The 27,176-nt window shown below is 44.6% G+C and overlaps 3 protein-coding genes across 5 annotated transcripts in view; all 3 read left to right on the forward strand.

Annotated features, from left to right (window-relative positions):
* FANCD2 (FA complementation group D2) overlaps positions 1 to 7,442 on the forward strand; it is a 41,168-nt gene extending 33,726 nt beyond the window's left edge. Inside the window, exons 37-44 of the mRNA XM_062610680.1 lie at positions 185 to 278; positions 824 to 895; positions 1,184 to 1,222; positions 1,853 to 1,927; positions 3,072 to 3,146; positions 5,437 to 5,583; positions 7,152 to 7,226; positions 7,317 to 7,442. Of these exons, the coding sequence (XP_062466664.1) occupies positions 185 to 278; positions 824 to 895; positions 1,184 to 1,222; positions 1,853 to 1,927; positions 3,072 to 3,146; positions 5,437 to 5,583; positions 7,152 to 7,226; positions 7,317 to 7,397 (658 nt within the window). The 3' untranslated portion in view covers positions 7,398 to 7,442. The remainder of the gene's footprint in view (positions 1 to 184; positions 279 to 823; positions 896 to 1,183; positions 1,223 to 1,852; positions 1,928 to 3,071; positions 3,147 to 5,436; positions 5,584 to 7,151; positions 7,227 to 7,316) is intronic.
* A 13-nt stretch (positions 7,443 to 7,455) lies between these two features.
* BRK1 (BRICK1 subunit of SCAR/WAVE actin nucleating complex) lies at positions 7,456 to 7,982 on the forward strand. Its single transcript, XM_062610679.1, has 3 exons — positions 7,456 to 7,592; positions 7,677 to 7,759; positions 7,843 to 7,982. Exons 1-3 carry the CDS (start codon positions 7,475 to 7,477, stop codon positions 7,867 to 7,869), a joined length of 228 nt encoding a protein of 75 aa, XP_062466663.1. The 5' UTR covers positions 7,456 to 7,474; the 3' UTR covers positions 7,870 to 7,982.
* Positions 7,983 to 8,126: 144 nt separating this feature from the next.
* Positions 8,127 to 26,878, forward strand: TMEM40 (transmembrane protein 40). Of its 3 annotated transcripts, XM_062610674.1 has the most exons (14): positions 8,127 to 14,120; positions 14,517 to 14,573; positions 18,151 to 18,207; positions 18,792 to 18,928; positions 19,515 to 19,668; positions 20,843 to 20,950; positions 21,615 to 21,668; positions 22,547 to 22,582; positions 22,956 to 22,988; positions 24,332 to 24,394; positions 24,718 to 24,789; positions 24,872 to 24,946; positions 25,674 to 25,736; positions 26,203 to 26,878. In XM_062610674.1, exons 1-14 carry the CDS (start codon positions 13,985 to 13,987, stop codon positions 26,220 to 26,222), a joined length of 1,065 nt encoding a protein of 354 aa, XP_062466658.1. In that variant the 5' UTR covers positions 8,127 to 13,984; the 3' UTR covers positions 26,223 to 26,878. The 3 variants fall into 3 exon arrangements, with proteins under 3 accessions (XP_062466658.1, XP_062466657.1, XP_062466659.1); XM_062610673.1 differs by having other exon boundaries at positions 25,674 to 26,878; XM_062610675.1 differs by lacking the exons at positions 8,127 to 14,120; positions 14,517 to 14,573 and adding an exon at positions 14,808 to 15,034 and having other exon boundaries at positions 25,674 to 26,878.
* The last annotated feature ends 298 nt before the right edge of the window (positions 26,879 to 27,176 follow it).

The raw sequence follows: 27,176 nt of genomic DNA on the forward strand, positions 1-27,176 counted from the left end.
ATCTGTCTGAGCAATGGGGTTGGGCTGGACGTGCTTATGAGTCCTAGGGTCAATCTCCTGCAATTTCCTATTGAAAAGAATGCGCAGCTGAGTAACCTTCAAATTTTTCACATTGTTCTGGGGACAAGAAGTTTATCTTGGTGCTCAGAGCTGGCTTTTAGTTTTGCTCTCGCTTTCTCCACAGGCAGACATTCCTGATTTTCTTCAGAGTAATGATGGCTCAGCTAGAGAGTTCAGTGAAAAGCATCCCAGCTGGGAAACCATCAGACTCAAGTGAGGTATGAAAATAAATGCACTGGACTCTTTGAGGGGAAGATGACCTAAGTTAAACTGTACCGTACAATAAAGGTATATAAACTGGAAAGGATCTTCTGAACTTTGCCTAGGAAATGCAGTCAGACAGCTTCATTCATCAGCCAAAACAGATATACAGAGTGACATATAAGTAGCATCCTTTTTCACTGGTTTGTACCATGTCAAAAATCTAGTATATCCAGTAGAAGCTATAACCAGAAAGCAGGTAGTGCTCTGCAAAACACTGAGCTGTGCAGTTGGTCTGCACACCCATGTGGGAGCACAAAGTTATTTTGCAACCAGGAGCTGTTCTGAGAGCAAGGAAGTGTGTTAACTCTCAGCATTTTAAGCCATGTGGGCACTGATCAGGCTGGAATTGCCATTAAGTGGTTTTGCTGTGATAAATCTCCTGAGTTGAAGCTTAGTTCCTCTGTCTTCAACAACAACAGCAGCAAAGTGCCGAGAGAGCATCCAGGAAGGTAAGAGGAAATACACCACCTTGGGTTCTTGTCTCCTTGCATCCCATTAGGTGCAACTGGAGAAGCTGCTGCAGTGGAACATCGCTGTGCGGAATTTCCATATCCTCATTAACTTGGTCAAGGTGAGATTGTTGTTTTCCTGGTTTTACCTTCATGTTCCCCACAAAGCCCAGTGTACCCTGGTTCATGAGCACAAAGATCACCAAACGGCCATCCTGTCAAGTACTTCCACCTGACAGGCACTGCATTTCATATGCTTACGTGGTCCCTGTTGAAATTTGAGGACTGATGTTGCCTTAGAACAAATTTCTCACTGTAGTGAGAGTATGTAACGAATTGGCTGATGTGCTTACATTGTTCCCTTTAGACTTGTGGACTGATCTGGCTCTTTTTTCCTCTTGACCAAGCAGGTATTTGACAGCAGGCCTGTACTTGGCACCTGCCTGAAGGTAAGCAAGAATTCAAAATAACTGAAGAGAGCAGTTTAAGAACCAGCTTTCTTGAATCCTTGCCTTCAGGGGAGTGGAGGTGGTTACTGAATTGTCTGAAAGCAGCAGAGACTGTTTCTTATACCTCTGCCTTCCACTAATCCTCACCATGTGGCTCAACCAGAGTGAACTTACTGCGACTGGCATTTCTGACTTCAGACCCTTTCTCTCTTCTCCTTTCCCCCTGGCAGTCCAAATGAGAGGAGACATCACAGCAGACAGGTCTCCCTCTGAGCCCAGAGAGATCCTGTCCCCCTCTGCAGCTCTCCCTTTTCTGACTCATGCATATGTATAGGGATTTTAACATTTTGTAGGTAGTTCAGTTTTATTCCCACTTTGTGGTGAATACAGCCAGGGATGCGTACAACAATGAGATCTTGTCCTTCTTACCTCTTTTTGCAGTGATTGAAGTGGGACACTTTACTGATCCTGTATATTCTAGTACAGTCTTCATGAATATAGTCTTTTACTAAGCAAGAATAGTCTCTGGGGTAGCTTGAAAGAATGTGTCATTATCTTATTTGACTTTGTGATGGTTCTTTGAACAGGAATTTGAACTACCCTTCTGATATATTTATCCTTCTTTTCTAGTACGGCCGTCTCTTTGTAGAAGCATTTCTGAAGCTTGCCATGCCTCTCCTGGACTACAGCTTTAAAAAGCACAGGGTAAGCCTTTTGGAGACAGCTGTCTTGGAGCCAGCTGGGAAGCAGGACTGATTCTTGCTAGATGAAGAGTTCTGTCTTGTCACATGTTGATATGTTGGCATGACACTTGTGACAGACACCTCATGACAAACACATCAGATGTCTCCCAGCTGTGCTGTGCCCTGTTTACTTGCACAGTCAATGCTCTCTCAGCAAACAGATCACTGTTTCCCAACTTGCCAACTTTCTTCTCATTGGATGGCTTCTCTGTTGGCAAAAGAAGGCCTTTCAATCTCTATCTCCTTCAGAATCGGTTACCACAAAGGTGTCAATCACAGAGTAGGAAGCTCGTTTGAGTGGTCAGGTTGGTGAGGGCTTGTGGTGCAGATGGACAGTGACATTGGTGTGTTTGCAGTAATTCCTGGAGCTTTGAGCAGGACATTATGCATGGGTGCAGATGGAGAGGCCAGCCTTGCTGTACTACATGGCAAGAACAGTTCACTTTACTCCCCCTGTTTTGTTGCAAGGCAGTCCGGCTTTGCCAGTGAGACTCAGTCTTTGGCTTAGCCTTCACAACTTAAGGCTAAGTTGGTAACTTAGTCTCTAAGAGGTAACTCCTTTCTATTACAAATGTAAGATGAGTTCTCATGGATGTTTGAGGGAACAAGGTTATCAAATGAATATCTACTTATTGCCACTGGACAGCAGAAAGTGTCATGTCATGTGCTCAGTAGAGAGCACTGATACTCAGAGTTAGTGTTGGATGCATTTCAAATACCACGGTGTAGCAGTACGTTCTGTACTTCTCCTCTGGTTCCCCTATTCGCAAGGTTTTGCTCATGGCAAGAGGTGACAAGGTTGTTTGTATTTTTATTGCCCTGTTTCCACTAATATGAATTCAATCCAAAATGATTCAAAAATCAGTTCAAAGTGCTTGACCTTATGACATGAGGTCATACTTTTATTACCAACTACTTAGATGCACAGTGCAAGGCTCCTATGGCTTAATCCTGTTTGTCTGATGTTTCCTGAATATGTGCATCATCTCTATCCCATAACCCTTCAGAAGGATTGCTGGGACTGTGGGAACACTTGTCTCATTATTTTTTCCCTTATGGAAAAATACTTTGATAGAATGGTGTGCTGGTCCACTTATTTGTTGCAGGATGATGTGCAGAGTTTGCTGAAAACCTTGCAGCTGAGTACCAGACAACTTCATCACATGTGTGGCCATTCAAAGGTAAGATTGAATTCCAAGGTAAGTTTGAATTGCAGCACAAGCTCCTGTCCTAAGAATGATTTATTTCCCAGCTGGGACATAGGTTGGCTCTACTTGCAAGCTTCCAGCAGTATCTGTACAAGCAAAAACTCTGAGAGGAGGAGCAATAGCCTTGGCTTAATGGCCCTAAGTTAAGTATTTGGTCTGGAAGTAGCTGACTTGGATGTCTGGTCAGGTTAGCATACTTCTTTAGGGCAGAGGCTCTTGACATCTGTGGTCGTTGGCCTCTGTAAGACAGTGTTTCTGAGGACACAAGCCAAGATATTAGAGACCTTGCATGAAGTCTAGATGCCAAATTGATAATATGGGAGAGAAGTTTTGGCAAAGATCAACAGCCTTAAGGGTCAGAAGAATTGGTAACAGGAGGTGAACAAGGGAAAACTTTACTCATAATCCTCTTGAGGTGCCTTTTTGGCCTTGTTACGTTGCTACTAGGGAAGAGGACAAAGGGAGAGGAGGAACATTGGAAAGTGCAGTCTGACAGCCTCTGTAGGAGGTTTGGGGCAGTAAGGAAGGAGACGACTAGCAGCCCGTTTACAGTGTGGAGAGCCAGTGCTTGTCATGAGAGAAAATCACATGGGAAAGGCGGTTAGCAGGAACTTCATCTGTGCTGCTTTGTTCGTGTTAGACTCCTAAGAGGTTGAAGAACACATGTCTGAGAAGGGGCTCTGCCAAATTTGTTGAAGGGAGAAAGCCATTAGCATGGTTCCCCAAGCTAGGTCTGCTACCCATTTAGTCCAGAGCTGGCATCAGGAGCATAAAAGCCTAGCTGGGGATCAGAATATGCTTTTGCAGCTATGAGTATAGGGGAGAATTGGAATCTGGCACAAACCCTGGAGATGGTAAAAAGCCCTTGTGTTTGCAGTGAAATCCTCATGCCTGCTTTAAAGTCACAGTTCACCTTGTAAATAGGATAATATCACTGCAGCTTGTGATGTCTTTTCTGTTTGACCAGCATTTTCAAGTGCCATGGTCCCTGTTAGCATGTAACTGCAATTAGTGAACACCTGTGTTTTACCACTGCTCTTCTATCTGTTGCAATCTGATTAGGTCTCTGTGCCAAATCATTTTTGCAAGAATGAGAAGGCAGCAGCTGAATCTAGGCAAATAAATGTATGCAGTGAGTGCTCCAAACCTGTTTGAAGAGGAGTTGACACCAACATTTATTAAACCAGTCTTGATTTCACTTGCTCACTGATGTACCATGCAGTGTTACCTAGGGTTTGCTGCTGTTACCTAGGGTTTCCCTCAATAGGACTGCTCAGAGCATCACACACCAGAGAACAGGAATGGGCTTTGTTTATAATTTCCTAAGTATTTGTCATTTATCCTCTCACATCGAGCCTCTGTTCTGTTTCTGTGTCTAATGCTGGGCATAAAGGCAATTTCTGGAGACAGCTTTTTGCAAACACCATGGTCTCCAAACTGCCTGCAGACAATTGGGCAGGTTCCAAGACCAAGGCACCGCTGTGACCGTTGGTTGTGTCATTAGCGAGGTTTTCTGTGATTTGAAAAAAGGTTACAAAGTATGCTTATGAAAGAGGAAAATACTTATGCACACAATAATTGTTTATGGTTCTTGGCAGGTTTTCTGGTTAGCAATGACTATAGTGTACTGCAGATCCAAGCCTAGCAGAAGAGGTGCTCACAGAGAGCTACATCTCATACAATACCTGGCATAGCTGCCCTTCCTCAGCTGGGCTTTGCTTACAGCAACTCCATGTGTTCTCTCCTGTCCTAGTTCAACAACAGTGAGTGCTTGTTTGGTCTGGACAAGGTGCCTTTGGATTTTATAGCGTACACACATTCCATGCAGCTAGTGTAAAGGAATTGCATCAGGCACTGAGCAATAAAAGATTATCATTGCAGTGGTTTATTCAACACCTTTCTCATTCTTTCTTCTCTGTGCTTGGGAATTAGGCAGTATCCTGACGTGAAACTCCCTGCAGCATTAACTTGCAGTTTGTGGCTATCCCCCTTCCGAGTGGGTAGTTTTGGAGTTTGGCCAGTTGTAGCATTGCTTTTTGCTTTGGACTGGAATGGTGTGGTTGCCTATTGCTAAAAAAAATGCTTATCTGAGTTTTATTGATTACAAAAGCTATGCAAGAATTTGGCCAAGAAATGACATGATCTGGGTGAGCTTTGTGGGGATCACATCCCATCACTCTCACCTGTATAACGGTGGCTTTTTAAATAGCCAGAATACTTACGCAAGAATCAATCACAGCCATGTTTTACTGTTCATACTTAGATTCACCAAGACATCGGACTGACCAACCACGTGCCTTTGTTGAAGAAGTCTCTGGAACAATTTGTGTACCGAGTGAAGGCAATGCTGGCCTTCAACCACTGCCAGGAGGCATTTTGGATGGGTGTCCTTAAAAATCGGGATCTTCAGGTGAGAATCGCTGTCCTGCCTGGGGCAGTTAAAACCTGGGAGAAGACAGTGCTCATCTTGCCCATACGCCTCTGCCCTTGTGTGTGGGTAGGGCTAAACGGCCAAATTCAGTGTGACCATGTTCCAGTCTTGTCTAGTGCTGCAGGAGGAAGTGTTTTATTCCAGGATGGAGGATCTGTGCCTCTGGGGGCTTCCTTGCAGCCCAGCTCTTGCACTGAAGCAGTCAAGTTTTATTGTTTGTGGTGAAGGGGTGGGGGTACTTGGTGACAAGGACTGCATGCAAAGAAGGGAAAAGATACAGGTCACTTGAACACCTCTTCACACGCTCTGGTGTGTGGATTTAACAAGCCAGTTCTGGCTGGTTTATTCATCTTTCACTGTAGAAGCAGGACAGTCGAAACAAATCTGGGCCACGAAGATGCTCCAAGGGTGGAGCAGCTGTGCTCTGGAGACAGGCTGAGAGAGCTGGGTTGATTCAGTCTGGAGAAAAGAAGGCTTTGGGGAAACATTAGAACAGCCCCTAGTGCCTAAAAAGGGGCAACAAGAAATCTGGAGAGGGACTTTTTACAAGGGCTTGTAGGGACAGGATAAGGAGGAATGGCTTTAACCTGGCAGAGGGAGGACTGAGATTAGATATTAGGGAAAAATCTTCTATGAAGAGTTCTGTGAGGGTGGTGAGGTGCTGGCACAGGTTGCCCAGAGAAGCTGTGGTTGCTCCATCCCTGGCAGTGAAAGGCCAGACTGGATTAGGCTTTGAGCAACCTGGTCTGGTGGAAGGTGTCTCCTTGATGCGTGGATTGACTCCACAACTCGTTAAAGTTGTAAAGTAGGTATGCTTTTTATTCAGCGCTGAGACGCACGGGGATAATTCCTCAAAGTCATGCGTACCTTAGTGTTGTTTCCCTCTACATTTATTCTCTAAAGTTATATATATTCATAAGGTTGCACAACACGCCTATACATATTCATGTCCTATCTGCGCTTCGTATTATAATGAGCCAGAAGGTCCTCTGCGCCTGCGCAGTGCCCCCTCTGGTCATGGGCAGGGGTCTCAAGATGAAGTAAATGACTCCTCCTCCTCTGGGTAGGGGTCTTCAAGATGAAGTAAATGAGTCTTCCTCTTCTTGCACTTTTCACCTTTTTTAGTCTTTACGTGTGGCCTTAGAGTTTGGTCAGTGTCCCAGCCGTAAATCCTCTACTTCTCCCCTTTATCAGTAGAGTTTGATCAGTAGATTCAGGCGTCTGCTTATCAACAGGACCGGAGGTCTCTGTTCTGCTTAGCAGGCATTTACAACAGATAGTCCTTTTGTTTAAGCAAGCAAATTCCTCTAACCCCCTTGTATAACCCCCCCCTGTACTACCCCCCTGTACATTGGTCAACCCTCTGTATCATCCTGGAACTAGATGATCTTTAAGATCCTTTTTAACCCAAACCATTCTATGATTTTAAAGCTTGCTTTTGACTCAAAGCTTTTATTAAGATGGTAACAAAATGCTGCTTTCTTCCACCCTGGCATGCGTTGTTTGCCTTGCATAAGCTCAGTACGGGTTTTCTGCATTCACCTTAGGGAGAAGAAATCCTGTCTCAAGCTTCTGGAGAGAGGGGCTCCGATGAGGAGGACTCTGCAGAAAGTCCTGCTGAGGTACCGCCGCTCGGGCGACTCGGTTCTAACTCGTTACACCGCAGAGGCGGCGGGCCGTGAGTGTGCGTCTGACGGCGGTGTTCCCTGCAGGAGCTGAGCGGGAGCAGCACGGATCCCAGCGACGACGGCGAGGCAAGGGCGAAGGGGCCGGGCTCTCCGGCGGCGCGCTGACGGCGCGGGCGGGGCCGGAGGCGTGCGGGGCGGGGGTTGCGGGGCGCAGGCGCGGCGGCTGTGGCGGCGGGGCGGCCATGTCGGTGCAGGAGGACCCGGTGCAGCGGGAGATCCACCAGGACTGGGCCAACCGTGAGTACATCGAGGTGATCACGAGCTCCATCAAGAAGATCGCGGACTTCCTCAACTCCTTCGGTGAGGGCGGGGGGCCGGCGGCGGGGTGCGGGTGTCTCCGGGCCGGGCGCCCGCTCGGGATGTCTCACTGCCGCCTCCCCGCAGACATGTCGTGCCGGTCCCGGCTCGCCACGCTGAACGAGAAGCTGACGGCGCTGGAGCGCAGGATCGAGTACATCGAGGCCCGGGTATGCGGCGGGGCTGGGGGGGGGGGGGGCAGTCTATTCGGGCTCTGGACCGGCCTTGGCTGAGTCGTTTTCTCTTCCCGCAGGTCACCAAGGGTGAGACGCTGACATAGGCCCGGGTGGCCCCGGTCCCTGCCCCACCAGAGCACCGCTGCCCTGCCCCGGGCCTGCCTCCGCCGCCACTGCCGCCTCTGCTTGTGTTGCCAATAAACCGCTGTGCTCCTGCCCTGCCTGCTCTCTGCCTGCCTGCCTGGGGCTGGGCCAGGGATGCCTGGCTCACTGCCACCATCCTGGATGTCCAGAGTCAGGCCTTCCATCTACCTGACCTGTGGGGTTTGGGACTGTGTTCCTTGCCACAATGGGGGCTGTGATGGGAGGGAGTGTGCTGCAGGGGCTGCAGGCCTGGCATGCTGTCAGCTCCATGAAGTACCTGACCAGCCTTTGAGGTGCTCTGTGCTCCTGCTGCAGTCACAGCAGAAAACCTGGTGATCCTGATGGTTTGGAGGGTGTCTAAGCCTTCCTATGTTCATGCTGTTGGGGCTGTGTTGGGGACAGGCTCACCTACCCTGGAGTGCATCACATGCCATAGGGGAATGTCTTCTCTCTTGGGAGGCAAGTGGCAAGTAGAAGAAATCTCTTTTCCCTTCCCACCACTCCTCTGTGTGTTTCAGTTTTTCACTGAGCATCTAGAGCTGCAGACTTGCAGGTCATATTTAAGTTGTTGGAGAGTCCATGGAGTTGGTGTCAGTAAAGGCTTTACTTCCCAGCAGGCTTTACATGTTTTAGTATGTTCTCCAGTTGACGTCAGGTGGTTGCTCCTCAGCATAGGTCTTCTGAGTTCACAGTTTGTTCTCTGTAGGATGCTCTGTGTTTTCCATTGAGTAAGTGCTCCTCCAGCATTTCCCTCAGATCACATAGCCAGTTACACTTTACTGTCAAATTGGGCTGCACATCCAGGAGGCTTAGGTGCTTCTGGTGTGTAGTCCCACCAGAAATAAGTGCTTTGTAGCAATCCTACAGTACTTAGAGGAGTCGAGTGGAGCAGTCATGGATCATTGCCCTTTTGCTCGGGGGTGATACCAAATGATGAGACTGAGTGCTGTCATGCAGGATTGGCAGGTAGAGGGAAAGCACCTGTCTCTTTCCTCGGAGGCAGCTGCTCTCTGGCCCAGGTGCATCAATAGTATGCCTGTGGTCTGTGTACTATTCATTCTGGATGTGCTGGAGTGGAGCTGTGAGATCTCTGTCCTCTTGGAGAACTCTATACTTGTCTGTACAAGTCCCTGAGCAGATTGATCTCTGACTGAAGGTGTGTGTGTGTTTTAAGGAGATAGAGACTACCAGAGGTCCCAGTCTAGATTATCCTAAAATTCTTAACCCAAAGACTGAATGGGAGACAGAGGGTACCACAGACATCCCTGGGATGGGGTCTGTACCAGGCTGACCACCCGAGATCTGTTTCTTGTTCCTGATCCCACCTAGTAGTATGGTTTGTGTCTCTGATCACTTGGTGGTTCTCTGACAGGCTGTTGTAAGGCTGTCACGCTGTTGCTCCTTTTTCCCTCTGACCCCAGTGTTTCTTGGAGGAATAGGTGTTGGCATACAGTTGATGTGTCCAAAGCAGTTTTGGTATAGGGCTCTGTCTTCCAGAGGGTACTGCTCCTCTCTGGACACATGCTGTCATAGAGCTGGAGCACTGGGATCAGCCTCTCTGGTTCATCTCCCAGGAGGGATGCTAGGCAGCTCACTGCAGTTCAGGGTCCTGCGCTTTTCCCTTTCAGAGAGTCTCAGTAGTTCCCTTGTGCTTTGCAAGACCAGGCTTCTGCTCTGGGTGCTGCTCACTCCAGCCCATCTCTGGGAGGAGGGGAAGCTTCCTGGTGCCTGGACTTACACTGCTACTTACAGTACCTGGTCTGGTGTGCAGCCTTGTTAGTAGATGGAGCTTTGATCTCTTTGATTGTTTTAAAGACTGGGGAATCCTGTTTGCCTTTTTTTTTCTTCTTGTACTGTGTTTTTCAGAATATGATGTTGCAGGAACTCACATTAAACTTTTCTGGAATAGATTTGTGTATTCTGCATCAGGAGATTGATTTACTTGCTGTGTTAGTGGTGCTGTTCTCCCTGCCATACGTTTAATGTAGCAGGAGCTGACAGGGTGCTTTCCTTTTGCTCTGGGAGAGCTGGGTGCTTGGACACCCTTGCTGCTATTGTTTGTAGCTGAGATATTTTCCCAGAGCTTGGGCTTGGGAACAAGCTGGTTTGAAACCTCTTAGGAAGGTGCCAGAATGGTGCAGTTTCATTAGAGCATGAGCTGCATCTGTAGTTTGAGAAAGGTTTGCACTCTCAAATGGTAGCAGTGTGCTTCTAGTGCTTGCTGCCTGCAGGACAGGCAGCCCAACCTCATGGATTGGTCAGAGGAATCCTGCAGTCCTCGTTTAAGTAACAGTTTGGGAATGAGTAACAGTACTGAATTCTGATCTTGGACAGGAGCTGAGGTGATACGGTATTGGCTACGATACTATTTTTCTGATGTCAGCACAAGAGGGAGAAGCTTTGCTTACATCACAAAGGTTGTAATGTCCAATCAAAAGCACGTAGTTTTGGACCAGATCTCACAAATAATCCTAGTTTCTAGTAAATAACCTTTGGGCTCTGTGGGTACTGGTGCTGATACAGCCTTGATATTTGGAAACATCTTAAAAACCATATGTATCTTCATCCCTTCTGCATTGAGATGATTGAACCTGATAATTCAGTGATCGGAGGTGATCTCAAGAGGGGAATGTGTTAGGACACAGCTGAGTTGTCAATGAGCTGGAAAACTCACAGGGGTATGAAAGGTTTCAGATTCACTGACATCTTTTCCAGTTTGCTAGACCAGGAGGATGGAGGTGGGAGGGGACCCCAGGGAACTGGAGGAAGAGAAGAGACACTTGAGTGAGAGCAGGTTTTGTTGCAGGTTGCTCGTGGAAGGCTGGTGGAGGGGTGCATCAGGAGAGTGCCCTCAGACCCTACGCTGATGCCCTGTGCTTGCTGCAGGACTTGGGGGCTCAGCCAGGCAGCAGCTGGGAGCAGTTCATTGCTCCCCACTTCTCTAGCAGTCAGCAAGCCTCTTCCTCAGATCCCTGGCACCCCAAGCCTTTTGGGAGCAGGGCGAATATTTTGTGTAGTAGCAATAGAATTGCACTGATGACATGATTATAGATGTGATGAAACAGACATTCAAATTCACCACCAGGAATGTAATAAACTACAGTTTAAACTTACTAGAAACTGGCATGTTTCTGGACAGGGTTTGGAAAATGTTCTCCCCTTGGTGTTACCTTCAGTATCTGCAAAGACCTTGGTGTGAGCTAAGGAAGTGCTTTTTCCCAGGCTCCAAAACTGCAGGCCATTTTTGTTGCAGTCTGGTCAGGGAAAGAAAGAGCTCATGGAAAGTGCCAGAGCCAGGTCTGCCTTCCTCCTGCTGAACCAGACTGAGTTTGCATTTCAGAGAAATGCTTCAAGTGTGAGAGAAGCAGAAACTCCAACAGCATCTGCCTTAATCAGCTGGGGTTTCTGCTCTGGAGGGCTGAGCATCTGGAGGAGATGTGACATTCAGGGTGGCGCTGCCACCTTCCCCTCTCTGGCCTTTCAGACAGACTGCCATTTATCTTCTGGGTTTCTGCATAAAAAAAACTTAGTGCATTTCCACAAGAAATCTGAGCTGTGAAATGCCACTTTTGCTGTGGAGCTCAGTAGTCTGCAGGGCAGACTGTAGGCACAGGACAGCTGCTTAACAGCTCTGTAACTCAGCCAAATAATGAAAACCTGTGAGGCTCAAGAAAGTGCAGAGTAGTCTGCTGTTAGGAGCGTTAGCACTGGCAGTAAGGAGAAACAAAGAGCAAGGTTTCTCTGGAGTCCGTCAGTAGGGTCTGCAGCATGCATAAATTTCGTCTTGTGGATCTTCAGTCTCTGTTGCCACTTTTCAGTAGTTATTAGACACCAGACATTTTAAATGTAAATAAGAAAATTTTACTGTAAGAGTATAGCTGTGGCACCACTTACAACACATCATATTAGAAAGCTTCTAACAAATTTAAAGAAAATGTGATTTTGACTAGAAGTAAAAGTTTAAGGAAACAATAAGAAACAGTCAGCCATAGAGGTGAGCACAGTGTTCTGCTTCGTTCTTGGTGTTCAGGAGAGATGCTAAAAGATTTGTATAGAATAAACTAATGCTTGTAGCTAAACATTAAATAAGGCCTAGTTCTTACATTTAGCAGGCTTTAGCAAAAATGTGACTGTATTAGTTTGAAATATTAGGGTAATAAGTTATTATAGCAGGTAATTCCAGAGAAGGGACAGAATGAGAAAAATCATCTCCAAAAGCAGTAAGGTACAACAGGATCCACTCTCCCATGCAATTCTGCAAAAAGTTACGTGGCTAAACCTCGGACTTCCTCTCAGCTGAGCCAAAGGCAAAACGGCTGCTCTCTTGTGATCTCCCCACATAAGAGGGTGTTACTCATTCAGTGAGAGTGTGGAGGGTTAGGAGAGTGCACTTATTACCTGTTGCTTTTCTGTTCTTGTTCTCTCTCAAAGGTGTTCAGAGTTCAACAACAGAAAGGTATCTCTTAACTAGCTGTAGCCTGCAAGATGCAGCTGGCAGGGAAGCATAATCCTCCCTCAGTTACTCTTACTTTGTTGTCTCACAACAATTGTTTAAGCAGAATTTATTTAAAGGAAAAAAGAAAGTAGCAACTAAGTAAATGCACAGAAGGGACTAATTCAAGCAACCCTCTGGATAAAAGCAGGGTAGGGCACAATGTGTCAGGGGAGTGTTTTAATCTGTCAGAAATGTGATGATTAAACGAGCAATTACTGCTTTGAATACGTACCAGCACTGGGCCCCTCCTACACTCACATAGGCGTATTTCTACATTTCTTATGCAATCTGACTGGGTGACAGACCTGCACACACACTGTTCCTAATTACTGTCAAGCAGAGAGCTGCTTTTGTGTCTCTGAATCTCTCCTGGAAGTGATTTTTCCAGCGTACATTCACCATTTCACCATTCACCTAACTCAAGAGGACAGTTCCCAACAAAGGGCAAAATAAACACATGTAATGCATGATAAAGCAATTAATTAATTAGATAATATTCTCCCAGCAAAAGCAGATGGGATGGTATTAGCTGCTTTGAGTGTTGAACATAAAGTAATTAAATACGTCAGGGTAGGTGAGACAAGGCACTTGAATGGGCACTTAAGGAAAACCAGTGAAACTCCCTGCTTTAAAAAACCCCAAGCAATCAAAAAAAAAAAGTACCCAACTGTCAAAGGAGAAGTTCAATGCACACCTCCTACAGGAAGTACAAATTACTTTCTCTGGGTCCCAGTCTCTCCAGAAGCATTGGTACGTGGAGATCAGAGGGAGCGTGCACAACCTGCTCTTGCACACTGCACCAGGGTGAAGCCGTTAGCTTAATTTGGCAAATGCCTCAATGTGACTACATACAAGAGAACTTTTGTACCTGGCAAAGGTTCAGGTGGAAATCTAAGGGTGCATGGTAAGGCCTGAGAGACCCCTGGTCATAGTGAAAGCAAAAGCTAGGCTGGGGAGGTTTGCTTAGGAAACACTAGTATTTTCTTTGCCTCAGCTGATGCAGTTATTGAGATTCCTGTCTGGTGCTAAAGCAGAGCAGGTTGGGGAAATGAGGGCTGGCCCAAGCGGAGTGGACCTGGGAGTAAATGGTAAACTGAGGAGCAGTAAACGGCCCCTCGTAACCTGGGTGGCTCCTGGCAGTCAGTGCAGGCTGCTCCACTTTGTTCTTACCCCAGCCACCTGCAAACACAGCAGGAGATCATGCTGGACCTGACCTCTGCTGGCAGTGTCCAGTTCCTGATGAGTGTGGTATGAAACCCACCCATCTCCTTGCTTCCTGCATAGGCCATTGCCTATGGGGACACTCTGGGCAGGAGGGCAGCATGCCCTGGCCTCCAAACTGCCATCATGGAATCCCCATGGGCCCAGGCCTCCTGCCTCAAAAGGGGCACAGTGCAGCTGTAGGCAGGGCTGGGGGTCCCAGCTAGTCTGGGCTGCTGAGTCAGTCCAGGAGGCCACCCAGCTCCTCTGCCGCACACCATAGAGGGATCAGCCCTCGGCTGCTTCAGCAGAGCTTGGGGACACGGAAAGCGCTCAGCTCCTCCCACCGCTCCTGGAGCGTGGCTGCCACCGGGCAGGGGATGATGTGGAGCAGCCGCCGCTCTCCTTGTGAGTCAGGACGGCCGCGTGAGGCCCCGGCGCTGGCCCCGACGCCTTCCTGCCCGCCTGCTATCGAGTGCCTGCCCCGGGATCCTGAGCCACCACATGGCCCTGCAGGTAATTGCCAGGGAGGGGTTCGGGAGCGTCGTGTGGTTGAGACTGAGGGCGTCTGGGGGTTGCGTCTTGGCTCTCGGTACACTGCTGGGTTGTTGGTAACTCCCTGAGGTGTCACACTGCTTTACAAGGGCTTGTGGTGCTGTGGGTGTGAGCCAGAGGGCTTCCCTGTAACCTCGGTGTCTTCCTGACTACACTTACGTATCTTCTAAAAAAATATATATATATTTTTTGTTTGGTTGTTTGGTTGGATTTTTATTTTTTATTCTTTTTTTTTACAAAATCCTCCTGGCAATCCCTGCACTTTATGTGTAGATGAAGACTTGTTTGCCTTAACTTTACTCAGACTACAAACATGAGCTCTTCTTGCTTCTGATGAGCTCATTTTCTTCCTTTCAGAGCTTTCCAAGGACTACAGAGAGGAGCACACAGAGCATAAGGAGAAATACAAACCAGGTAATTTCCAGCTGTGTATGTAAATGCATATGGGAGCACTGACATTCTGTTTCCAGCCCAGCTGGAAAACAGGCAGCAAACCAGCTCAGGTTGGCAGCAGCATGGCCGCCATGTCTGGGCTTGCTGTGAGAGCTGAGGGAGGAAGCACCGGTGCTGTGGCAAGGGGTGGATGGGCTATGACTACTCCCTGCTCACTCCGTGGGGCCAGTCACAAGACTTTTGCTACTTCTCTGTCGCATTTCAACCATATTTGACAACAGGAAGGCAAGCAGAAGAATAGCAGGGTTATCTTGCTGGTGGCATTGCCCAAGGAGCCTAGTATAGGAGCAGTTTCAGACTGAGCTTGTGTGGATCAGTTTTTTGTTGTCTTGCTGGAAGAAGCTACCAGCTTTCAGCATAGCCACAGCCCTCCAGGACATTATCTGTGGAACCAGCTGCTAGGACCTACCTGATACTTGCAGGTGCGCTTTATGAAGTTGGTTTGGTTTGGTGTGAGAAAAGGGCAGAGAAGGACTTAGTGTTTATGTTTAAAGTAAAATTTAGCAAGATTTGTTTTCATCATGTAACTTAAAATGAAAGGTGAAAGTAGTTCCAAAGGAAAAAGGTTTACGATTAGCTGTTTTTTGTCTTGAAGCAAAAAGTTTTATTTCACTTTATTTGTATTTTTTGCTATCCCATTGTACAATTTCACTCAGATATATATCATCAGCAGCTAAGCAACAAGTTGTTGTGTACAGTGGTTATTGACCTCACTTTCTAAACAACTAGGAGAAGTCTGCACACAAATCTTATTCTGATATGTTAAAAAGACCTCACTGCAATTAAGTTCTGATTTACTGTGGGGGAAAGCAAGATGATGTCTGTTGTTCATGTCATTCCTCAGTGAGCTCATGGTGAGGCTGGAATCCCAGTCTGTCATCATCTTTCTCTCTTTATGAAGTATAATCAACTAAATCACTTTAAAAGCATACAGTAATTAAGTGCCTGTATTTGTCCTTTGTTTAGATCTGATTTTCTTTCCAGAAGAGCCACAGGGGAATTAATTGTCCATAGTCTAACAGAAATTAGGTACCCAACTTCCTTATTTACGTAAACCTTGGTGACTGGGCTTTGCTATGCTTGGAGGCACAGAAAGGAAGATGGGAGCAGATGCTGGCTGTTTCTTTTGTGGCAACCAGGACTTATCATAATGGGGTGCATAAATGCATTAGGCAAATGTGCTTCCACTGGTACAGCTGAGCAGTCTGGTCTTAAAGTAAATAACTCTGAGAGCAAATGAGGTTGACAGTGTTTCCTCTGCCTTCAGTGTTGAATCTGCTCTTTGTGTTTGGTGGGACAGATATGCTAGTGCCTACCTGCTCATTTTGTCTTTGGGATAACACAAAGCCAGCATAAGGCAGCTGCTGCGGCAGGCTCATGTCATGGGAATAGCAACATGCATCAAATGTGCCAATGGAAGTGGCTTTCACTAGGTATTAGGAGCACCAAAGACAAACCTCCTGAATTTCACTCAACAGTAAAATATGTGGATTGTTTATAAATATGTTTATGAAGGGCAATTCATCAGTTAAAAAAGAAATTTTTATATTTAAAGTAATTTTTGTCCCTTTAGGCCTGATGTTTCAACCGTGCGTTCCACAGAGAGGCCTAAAGGGTATAGCTTACAAAAGCAAACATTGTTGCAAGGTGTAAGATGAGTAAATAGGGAGACAAGAAAGATACTGAGAAAGGCTGAAAACCATAGCTGGGGATACACAATGACACAGAAATTACACTCTTTATTGTGCAGCCAGGAACGAGTTTATCCAGGGTGTGTTATATTGGGTTCCTGTGTTTCAACACTGGCTGTTGCTTACAAGGGCAGAGACGGCAGATGCATTTCCTGCATTCCCTATCGGGTGCTCACAGTCTCACATTGCCTGCCTTTGTCACACAGTGCTGCTGCCGCAGCTGCAGCAGCAAAGGCTGCAAGTCAGGCAGGGCTTGTGGGAGAGGTAAAAAATTCTATTAGACTGATGGATAGAGTTCAAAGCTTGTCTGTCCAAAAACTTGCCAGTCTTTCCAGGTATTATATCAGGTGGTTAAATACAAGGTATTATCTGCTGTTGTAGGTGCCTTGCATAGAGTTATTATCAGGAACAATTTAATTGTTGTTTTCTCACAATAGACCTAGGAAGGCAGGTAAGCAGTTGTCTGGGCTTAGCCTTTTGAAGTGGATAAAAGGATTGTGTAACTTTCCCAGAACCAAACAGCAAACCAGTGGCTAAAACGAGTTTCAAACTAAGGACCTTATCACTTGAAGAGCACTTTTGCAGGCTAGGAAAGGAGAAAGCCCCTGGGAAAACCAACATATCAGGAATGTGGGACCTTGGCCCTTGTTCCAAAAGGTTTTGCAGCTATTTTGGAGTCTCTGTGTCTAATTTCTTTTATCTGAGAACTGATATGCTAAAAAGTTGTTCTGTTTCCAGAATGAAGATAGGTTTGCATGTGTGTTACACTGTACTTCTGAAGGTATTCTCTGGGCCTGGTTTGGGTTTTGTATTAGAATATTTTTCTGACTGATCTGAGGGGGCTTTAGAGAACTGAAACTGCCTGTTGGAAAAGAAACAGTTCTCCATCTGGAAAGTTTAAAGGAAATACTTAGGTATCAAACCGCTTGATTGGAAGTGTTTTGTTGAATGGACTCAAGTCATATTGTAAGAAAATGTGTATGGGTATAAATGGTTTTTCTGTTGTGCCCTGCATGGTGGAAACTACTTCAGGCTCCCAAGAATTTTTGCATCTCTTAGTACAGTAGTATCTTAGCTGAGATGCTGCATGAGAGGGGATGCAGTCAGAGCAGGATACTGGACCATGGTGGGCAGAGGCAACTGTTCAGAACTACAAAAAATGCATCATCAGAATAAAACAGCCTCAACCCAAAATTTCTGGGGAGAGTTTAGCAAAACAAAAGGAAATATTGAATTTTGGAGATGTCAGAAAGCTTTGTTTCTGTGAAAATACCAGTGAGAAGTCTGAGATCGACACAATTTTTTAATTCATAAACCTAAGGTTAGTGGAAATTTTCTTTCTATGACAGCCTGGGAAGAACAGATGTTGAAGTGTCAAAGTCTTCTGAGTGCCAAGGGTTCTAAATCTTGCAGGGTCTTCCTATGAACCATTGTCACTGTCTTCCCTAATTAGTACATTGTAAGTATAAGGATGTAAAAGGCACAGAATAAACATTGCTTTGTGAATAGAACAGGGCCTGTTACTCACATCTGTTGTAAATAGTTAATGAGGCATCTTGGTAGTTGTAAAAAAACCACCAACATGAACGATCAGGTCATTTCTTTTCATTTTACTCATGCTGATCAGACATTTGTTCTTCCTTAATAACCAAAGGCCAGCTCAGCAAGACTCACTCAGAGGTGTCCCCAGAAGGTAAATGAATCATGATGTGAAACTCCCATTGCAACAGAGAAGGGATTTCAAAACTAAAGTGCCTACAGGTAGATGCCACGTTTTCAAAAAAGCAAATCTAACTCAGAAAACCAGAGATCTGTTTCTAATACGCTTTTTTTCCTCTTTTGAACAGGCACAGCAATGGAGAACTTGAATGCCCTACTCCCAGACCTTACTGAAGAGCAGCAAGGTGAGTGTAGTGCATGAAGATCAAAGTTTAGGCTCATTCATGCTACACAGCAGTGTTTGCTAGAGTGGTTATGAGTCAAGGAAACTTGTTTCCTCTGAAAACACACTCCATCCATCTCCTTGCTTGTAAAAAGAGACCAGCAGTCAGTTCCCAGCTCTTCCACAGGCTTCTCGTCAGGCCTTAAGTGTGTGCTGGTGGGAATTCAGATGACTGAAGTAGATTTTGTTGTGCATTAAATGCCTGATGAGGTGTCTCAATAACCTGGTATCCAGCCCTTTCTGCCTGTCTGTAAAACAGCATGGTCGGAATAAGTATCCATTAAATAGCCAGGAATACTTCCCCTGCTTCTCTGAGACAAAGGCATCAGTAATTTGTATGGGGTGTTGACATTTTTCTACTGATTTTTGCCAGACTGAGTTGCTTTACATAACACAGCACTGCTGTTTCCTCTACACTCATGTGCGGATGCTGGGCAGTGTATTGAGTCTGATGTCTGTCACCATACCTGTGCTCAGCATGGTAAGAGCACTGCCCTGCAACCCACCTCTATTGCTGCACAGTGATTTGTTTGTTTTCCCTTCCAGACATTTTCCAGAGGGCTTTTACTGCTGATGCCAGTTACTTGCAGAATCATGAGGAAACAAATAAGTCCTTCTGGGAATCACTTGTAAAATGTTTAGCCGCTATCGATCCACCTGTCCTGAGTACTGAAGACAAGAATGTAAGTTAACTGAAGACACGTGCATCCTTTGAGAAACATTGTTATACAGATACTTTTGTAATTTGGAGAGAGAAAACATACAGTCTAATTAGTTGATATGCTAAAACGTATCTAAAATATGGAAGTGCTGTAAGAGGGCACTTAGATAAATGAGACTCAGGTCCCTGTTTTTTCCTTCATTGTTCTCCATGCGCAAAAATAACTGCCTTTGTGTAAACTCCTCAGGATCTGTCCAGCTCAGTTTTCAAGGCAATACCATTGTTAGTGACATTTTTGCTGTAAGATACTGCAGAGATTCCATGTCTATTTTCACACCCTGTATTTCTGTAGCTCTTTAGACAGTTAACTGTTGTACACAATGTTTTTTTTCAAGTTTATGGCTCAGCTATGAGTTGCTGAATGGAGTTTGCATTCTCTTCCCATCTTTGGCATTACTCTGTCCCTGATTTCCCTGTTGTGTAGTAGGATCAGGGGATTACCTTTCCAACAGATGGGGCAGGATACATTCATTTATATAGCGGGGCATGTTTTTACAGGTTATGTTTTGTTGGTAGGACTGTTTGCTATTTACTTACTTTTCTTTCAGCTCGTCAACAACTGCAGTGTCCCGCCTGCAGGCTGTGCAGCCTGCCTGAAAGCCATAGAGGAGGAAGGAGTGAGGGCCATGACTGTTCTCTACCTCTTGCTGAAGACAAGAAACCCATCTGGATACAGGGAGCTGCCCAGCTCCAAGGGAAAGGGTGAGTCCTACCCAGCTGCACATCAGCTATTTTATCAAAATTACTGCAGTGCCAGTGGGACTTGACATTAGTTTGAAAATGCTTGGAAGTGATTACTAGTGAACAGCTAAAATGTCTAAAGTACTGCTTAGGAAAGTCAGTTAGGCATGGTGATAATGGGAGCCAAAGACAGTATTTTACTTTAGTTTGATTTCACTTCTTCTCAGGGAAAAAAACACATGTATTCAGGGAGAGAGGATATCCTGTCATAGTGATGCCAAACAAATTTCTCTGACTCAAAGTCATGTCATGGTTTTTCCTGTCTAACTGGATTCATGACACCTAGGACACTTTTTTGCACAGACTGTTATCCAGCCAGCCCGGACCTCCCTGAGCTCTCACAGTGGTGAGGAATCCAAGCTGAGCCACTGAAAATATTTTTGCAGTGACTGTAGGAGCACATGTAATGCACAGAGGATAGAGCCACTCAGGATGCTAAACCTGGCAACAAGGGTCAAATAGACTCCACTGCATTTCTCATGCTTGGGTGTGCAGTAAGAAACTAAGTGCAGTTCCACAGGGTCCATAAAATCGTTGTCTTTCTTTAATAGATTACAAAGCTGCACTTACTAAGATGACCCTGAATTTAACTGGATACCCTTAAGGAGATTCTGTTCCCCTTTTTGCCTTGATCAGACATGTTCATGAAGGTTTCTCCTCCTGGTAATTTGGCCTGGCTGGCTTTGAGGGCTCTGCTCTTGTGCCACAGGAGGGTGCTGGCACTATGGCATGAACGCAGGGAATCTTGCAGAAGTCAGGGGTGAAGGGAGAAGTAACCCAGGGAAGGGTGAACAACTATTCTCCAACTAAAGCATCTTTCAGCTGCAGCTGCTGTTGCTTCAGGGAATGGGAGTTTTCATAGAGGTATCATTATGAGTAAATTAAAGGTCAGAATATGAAACTTTAGGCATCTCCCACACTCTTTTAGGGAAGTCTTAACAGTACTGTGTATGATGCTTTAATCTGTAATGCTTTGTACTTACTCCTTGTGTGCAAAAACCATGGCTGAAATAAGACTAAGGGTCTGATTTCCCAACAGGCAACTTTTAATTCAACCATTGTGAAATCTGTCACTGTAAAAGAGAGTAAATGTGAACAGTTGTTTCTAATACCTTTTTCTCTGTTGATAAAACAGATGAAAAACTGAAACTCCTGAAGAGATTAGAAAGGAATCTTGTGCATTCACAAGGTGATAAAAAGGCTGAAAACTCGTCCCAGGAGTCCACAGATGAAGATACACAAGGTAAAGAGGATTTATTTTATTTTTCACTGATACGTAATTTAATCTTATTGCATGTTCAATGAGAGATTCACATCAGACTTGCAGCAGTTCTGTAGCAATTCTGCAGAACTCTGGAAAAAATAGTGAGAAATTATGCAAAAGAGAGAGCAGAGAAAATAATCAGTATGTCCAGATTCATTATTGCTAAATAGTGGCTGCCTCCTGCTCTTGTGGAAGTTGGAGGTTTCAGAAACATGGAATTCTGCTGCAAGATTTCTTCCCAAATAAAAAGTCCTAACTTCTGTGATCTTCAGTGCTTATAGTCCAGCTGAAGCCTGTGTTACAGGGGGAGGCCAAGAACAATCAGTGTACTGTAGGAGCTGCCAGTGCCATGGTACTTACGTGAGCAGTGCTGATGTTCCTGTTTCAAATAATAAGAACTTTCTCACTACACCCCTTTATACAAATTATTCCAACTTCAGATTTTGCTGGTTTTCTCCTATTCAGCCAGCTTGGCAGAGAGCTGTGAGGCAAAAGCACTTGACAATGATTCTTGCATTTCAAAGCCTTGATTTTTACCTACATATCCTATAGCTATTATTATGAGCAAACAGCTATAGTGCTGTTGTTTCTGATACTGCTGGCACATTTTTCTTTAATCTGATGAAAAACTTTGTCTATGCAGACAGTGATGGAGAAGATTTAGGAAGACAGAAGACTGAAGGCCAATTACTTGGAGGTAGGACAAAGTCACAACAGTATTGTTTTTACTAAAGATAACCAATATAAGCAAGAAAAGATGAATAATTTCTGGCATTCTTTGGTTTGACATTTGAGCAAACAAGCCTGTACAGACATAGGAAAATGACCAGTCAGAATCTGGCTGGATGAAAGGCATTTCCTACAAGATGAAGCTCAAGTCATACCAATGCTTACCCATGCCCTGTGCTTAGAGTTTAACCAGGAGAATAGCAAAACCTGCTGTGGTGGGAGAAGTCCTGCTGCCTGGATCTGCACCACTGCCGTTGAAATGCAGCAAAAGAGCTTTGAAAATACCTGTTACAGCCACTACTTACAGGGGTTGCAGTCAGCCCTCAGCACTGACCAGAGATCAGAGAGAACCACACCTTGGGTCTTCTTCCCAAGGCTTTTCCTTTCCTCCCAAAGGAAAAATGGAAAATAAGTACTATGCAGCTGAAGAAAATGTGCTGCGTCAACACACAGAAATAGCTGTCAGCTTATGGTGTAGAAACACAGATATAAAACAATTAAAGCTTTAATCACTTAATGTCTTAAATTGATCTCAGCTCAGATGTAAGGCTGGCTCACTTAAACTGACATTAGGAGATCTAATTTTTCTCACAGGAGTCTGATTCCACCTGAGCCTAGATATTGAGAGATGGAATGTGAGGTGTTAATAATCCATTTATGTTTCCTGCATTCATACTGCATAACCCACAGCTAAGATGCCCTCTCTAATGGCTGGAGCTGGGATCTGCCTTGTCCCTTTTACACAATCACACTAATTTCAATAGAGGTGCATGGGCTAGGACTGGTGGCAAGCTATGTGTATTCATCAGGGGCATTAATCTGTATCATCTATGTGTAATATTTTAGGTGTACCAGCAGAGGTCGTTCCCTACACGGATTCAGGTAAACATTCCCAGATAATCTCATCCTCCTGAAAGGAAGATTCTAACTGTAGTTTCTTCTTTCTTATATATTAAAAAACACCCGTACAGTTTGGTTCTAGCTTCAGTTCTAGCAACTGGACACGGAGCCCATCAATCTCTTACTGCCCAGCTGTTGCAAAGAACCCGGGATCACTGTGACTAGTCAGTTTTATTCTTATCTGGTTTTGGGCTCTTTTAACTTCCCTGATTTCCTGGCACTTTCAAGTAATGTTTTGTCTATACTGTGTCACCAAATATGCAAATACTGGCTGTGCTTGCTAGTGCTGATAATGACGGGAAACAAGGTATTTGTATTTTACCATCAGAAATAAGGAAACTATGTTGCTTTTCAGCGATTACCAGAAGAGAAGATTCAATTGCAGATGGTAAGTACAAACAAGCAGCTTTTTTTTTGTGAGTGCTGCCTTTCAGAACTAAGTTTTGATTAGTGATGATAGCTATACTAGCTCCTTGATACCCAGATATTTCCTTATCAAAAGGTGGAAATTTGAGAATAGTTATTAAAATGCATTAACAGAAGAAATACCGTGCAAGTCATCCCATGACACAAAGGTGCAGTGGGACTATTGCATTTAGGAGGCAGAGTAAAGCAGAACTCACCCAGCATGAATTGGTATTCTGATAAATTCTGGATCTGTGGATCATTCATACAAGTGCAGAGAGGAACATTTGTGAGTCAGGCTAGTGCAACACTATGTTAACATTAATAATCAAATAACTGAGTTTGTCCCCAAACCAGAACTTGTTCAATCCAGAACACTGAAATAATCAAGAATTTAAAAATACGACTCCAGTATCAGGTGACCCAAACCAGAATTTTTTGTCAAAAGTTGAGTTGCTTCGTGGTTTAAAAGCACAGCAGCAAGAGCCTATAGCTCATCTGGAATACGTTTCCAGTACTCACCTGTTACATCTTTAGAGAAAATGAAGTTCACTGCCAGGCAGCGGTTGCCTGTATGCACAGACCAGTGTAAGTGAAATCAGCACCTAGAACTAGTGATGAATCAACTCCCAAAGGCTGACACACAGCAGCCTGCCCAGGGGTCTTCTGTGAGCAGCAAACAGAAAAAGGAAAAAAGCCTTCTGCTCTGCACATGTCATTGCTGATCTGGTAAAACATTGAGCTCTTGGGGACAATACGGTTGGAAAAAGAACGCAATTTGGCAACTGCACACAACTGGCATTGGGCGAAATACTCTCTATTTAAGCCTCTAAAAACATCTAGCTTGTTGTTATGTTATTCTTTCTATGTATCAGTATGCTAGCTCAGGAGAGTAATTGCCAGCTACAGTTCTTAATTTTGGAGGTACAGAAATACTTCAGCATCAGGCATAAGTAGATTGATGGTTCTTATATGCTTGGTAATGAAGATGGTTGTATTATGGTGGCTGTGATTGTGCAAAGCACCCAAGAATCAGACTGAATCTTCCTTGTACTACTGCTTCACTCCCACTAATTCTGAGACTACCAATTGTCTCAGACTAGATAGAAAAGACTCGGAGTGCTTTGAAATAATTCTGTATTGTTAATGGAACCATCTGATTATGCCTTTTTAAAAACAACCAACCTGCTTTTGGGGGTGATTTAAAGATTGACAACTTGAGCTGAAAGCCTCCTAGATCTTTTCCTTTGAACAGTTTTATATCTATTTTGTTCTGAGAATCGATTAAAGAATTCCATGGTGATAAAAGGCATTTCTTTTTTGTAGCATATGACGAGAACACTCACCTCCATCAGTGGACAGTTCGATGGATGGGCATACGTAAGGATGGTAATCTTTTTAAATTTATTTTTTTCTTTCAATTCAATTGACGCCAACCCTGTTAAACCTTAGTCCATGAATAAGATCTCTGGTTCAAAAAACCCCTCTGTTTTTTGACATGAGTACTTTGTTGAAATGCATCAAGGCTTCTTGATGAAAATCATCACAGCTTCTTGTAACACGTGCATGGATGTTTTGTAATTGAACCTGGTGTACAAGACATCTTGTGGAAATAGACTGTATTAACTGAGCCATAGATACACTGTATCTTAAGGTGTATTTGTAAGGGCTGTGCCTGCAGTTGTGACCTGATTTTCCCCTCTCTATTTCAGACGAATTCTTTCATTTTGTAATTCTTTGCTTTGCAATTGGAGCTTTACTAATTTGCTACTACTACTACAAAGGTAAGGCAAGACTTCAACAGAAGGATAAATTGTTGCATACTGGAAAAGCGATCAAAGCCAAACCTTTAGTTTCTTGCCTTAGATTGGACTATTTCGGTTGGAACTGGTTTGGTCACCTTTGCTTCCTTGGAAACCACCGGGATCTACTTTGGTCTAGGTAAGTGTATCTACAGCAGACAACTCTGTATCTGCACTAAGGGTACAAGGTCACACAGTCATTGAGCAATGCAAATCCATAGAATGGCTCATGCTGTGATGCTGTACGTCACCATGGAGTGATCCTGTAACATCTCATCCACCATTCCAGTGTGGCTAGAGACAAATGTGCCTTAGCGACAATGAAGGGAAAGGCTGACTCATTTTTCATTCTCAATGATCACAAGACCCTGAGTCACCTCTTCCCCCAGCAATGGCTGAATGCTAAGTTGCCATGACAACAGACAATTTTAGCAGCAGAGCAGCCTTCCCAGATACACTCTATAAGGTGCTGAGGCACACTCAGGCTGCCATTCAACCCCTGGCACTGAGGCGGCTGAACCGGGATGGTGGCAGCTACTGAAAATACTATTAAAAATATGGGCATTCTCAGCTATTCCATGGGATGTGGCAAGAAAGGTGCAACTAGCAGCAAGTCACAGTTTCCCAACTGAGAACAGGAGTCACCGCTGTAATCCTGGGCTAACGTTTTTGGTAGGTTGTGGCTGGTCCTCAGAAACCAGCCTGGTCACAACTTTCTTATTAATGATATTGCACACATGCTTGTTTAAATAGGGATCTTGGGTTCATTGATACTGCAAATGCCAGTGTTTGGGTTTTGCCATTTTTCTATGTTTTATGTTGCTGTCTGTCTCACCCTGACAAAATGTGTTTGTTTCTGCCATTAGTGTACCGAATTCGGAGCGTACTTAACAGCTTTGTTCCTCTGATTGACAAATTCAGGCTACCAGGTAACGGTGACCTGTTACTGACTGCATGCATAGTCCTTGGATCTTTCTGGGTGCTTCATTTTAGTAAAGTCTTAAGATGAACTTCTCCAAATTATGATTTCCCATCTTCCTAATTAAAAATAAAGAAAAAAAAAAGTAAAAATATTTCACTCTAGTTCATTATAGCTGCCTGGGGTTGAAAATGAATCATTCTTGACTCTCCTTGTGGCAGAGCATTTTCACATTTCTAATACTCTGCCTGGTGTGGGATACTGTTTCCTGACAATGTCTGAATAAGAATTCTATATCTCAATTAAAAACAGAGGGAGTGGGAGTAGGTTTCTCATGCTGGGTCTTCAGACAGACTCCAGGCTCGTATTTGTCTGTGTTCATGAACGCAGAACATGAAGAATGCTGAACAGCTGTATAGATATGTGACAATTTGCAAACAATAGTCCTGACATTCATCTTTTCCTTCATCATGCAGGTATGAGGAAGGCTGACTAGGAGGAGCATTTCAGGAGAGTTCCACAGAACCCTGCTGTCCGAATTTCTAGTATTAAAGAGCTGCTTTATGAGGTGAACACACAAACCTAATGGCTAATGTGAAATAACGAAATGTTAAACCATAGAAAGACATCATTCCTTCCCCACAAAAATAAAGCTGAAACCTCAGTACAGGGTCCTACTCTTTCTGAAGTGAGTCATGGCTCAGCAGAGCTCATAGACAATCTGGACGTAGGGTTCTATTAATTGCATTAAATATAAACACACTCTCCTTCCCTCCCCAGTACAACCATGTTAGCCTGCCTATGGTTTATCAAAATCAACACAATGACCACTATTATCCTTCACTGTTTCTGGATGTTTCAGTAGGAATCTTGGCACCCACAAAGCTGCCTCCTCTTCACCCTGTGATGCCACAATCCAGGCACACATCAGCCTCTTGCTTACACAGCTGAGCCCTAACAGTGCAACAGCACTGAAGCAGATTAATTTATTGTGGCAGAACTCAATACAGTGGGCGTATAATGATTTCACCCCATGAAAGCTGGGTGAGATGTAACATGCAGTGACAATAATGATGCAGGAATGAGATTATTAAGAGCAGCAAATTTCATCTCACTTTCTGAGGGGAAAAATAAAGTGCTTAATTTAACTCATCCCCAACATTTTTCTTTGAGTAAAAGAAAGTGCAACTTTAACATCCCTTTCATTTTACAGGGGCATGTTGCACGTTACATATGTAGGGCTAATGCAGTTATACCCATAGAAAAATGAAGGCACCAAGTCATACAGAGAGAGCCATAAAACATCGAACTGTAAGGAAATGTATATCTAAAAGCCATTAAATCCAAACAACCCAGAGTTTTAGAGAAGCAATTTCAAGCCTTGCTTAGAAAATTAAAGCACTTACTTACTTTTCAGTTGCACTTAATTCTAAGCACCAGCGTGGATCAT

Source organism: Pezoporus occidentalis, unplaced genomic scaffold (assembly GCF_034315485.1).
Source record: "Pezoporus occidentalis ecotype Australia unplaced genomic scaffold, CSIRO_AGI_Poc_V1 ctg149, whole genome shotgun sequence".
Classification (NCBI taxonomy): domain Eukaryota; kingdom Metazoa; phylum Chordata; class Aves; order Psittaciformes; family Psittacidae; genus Pezoporus; species Pezoporus occidentalis.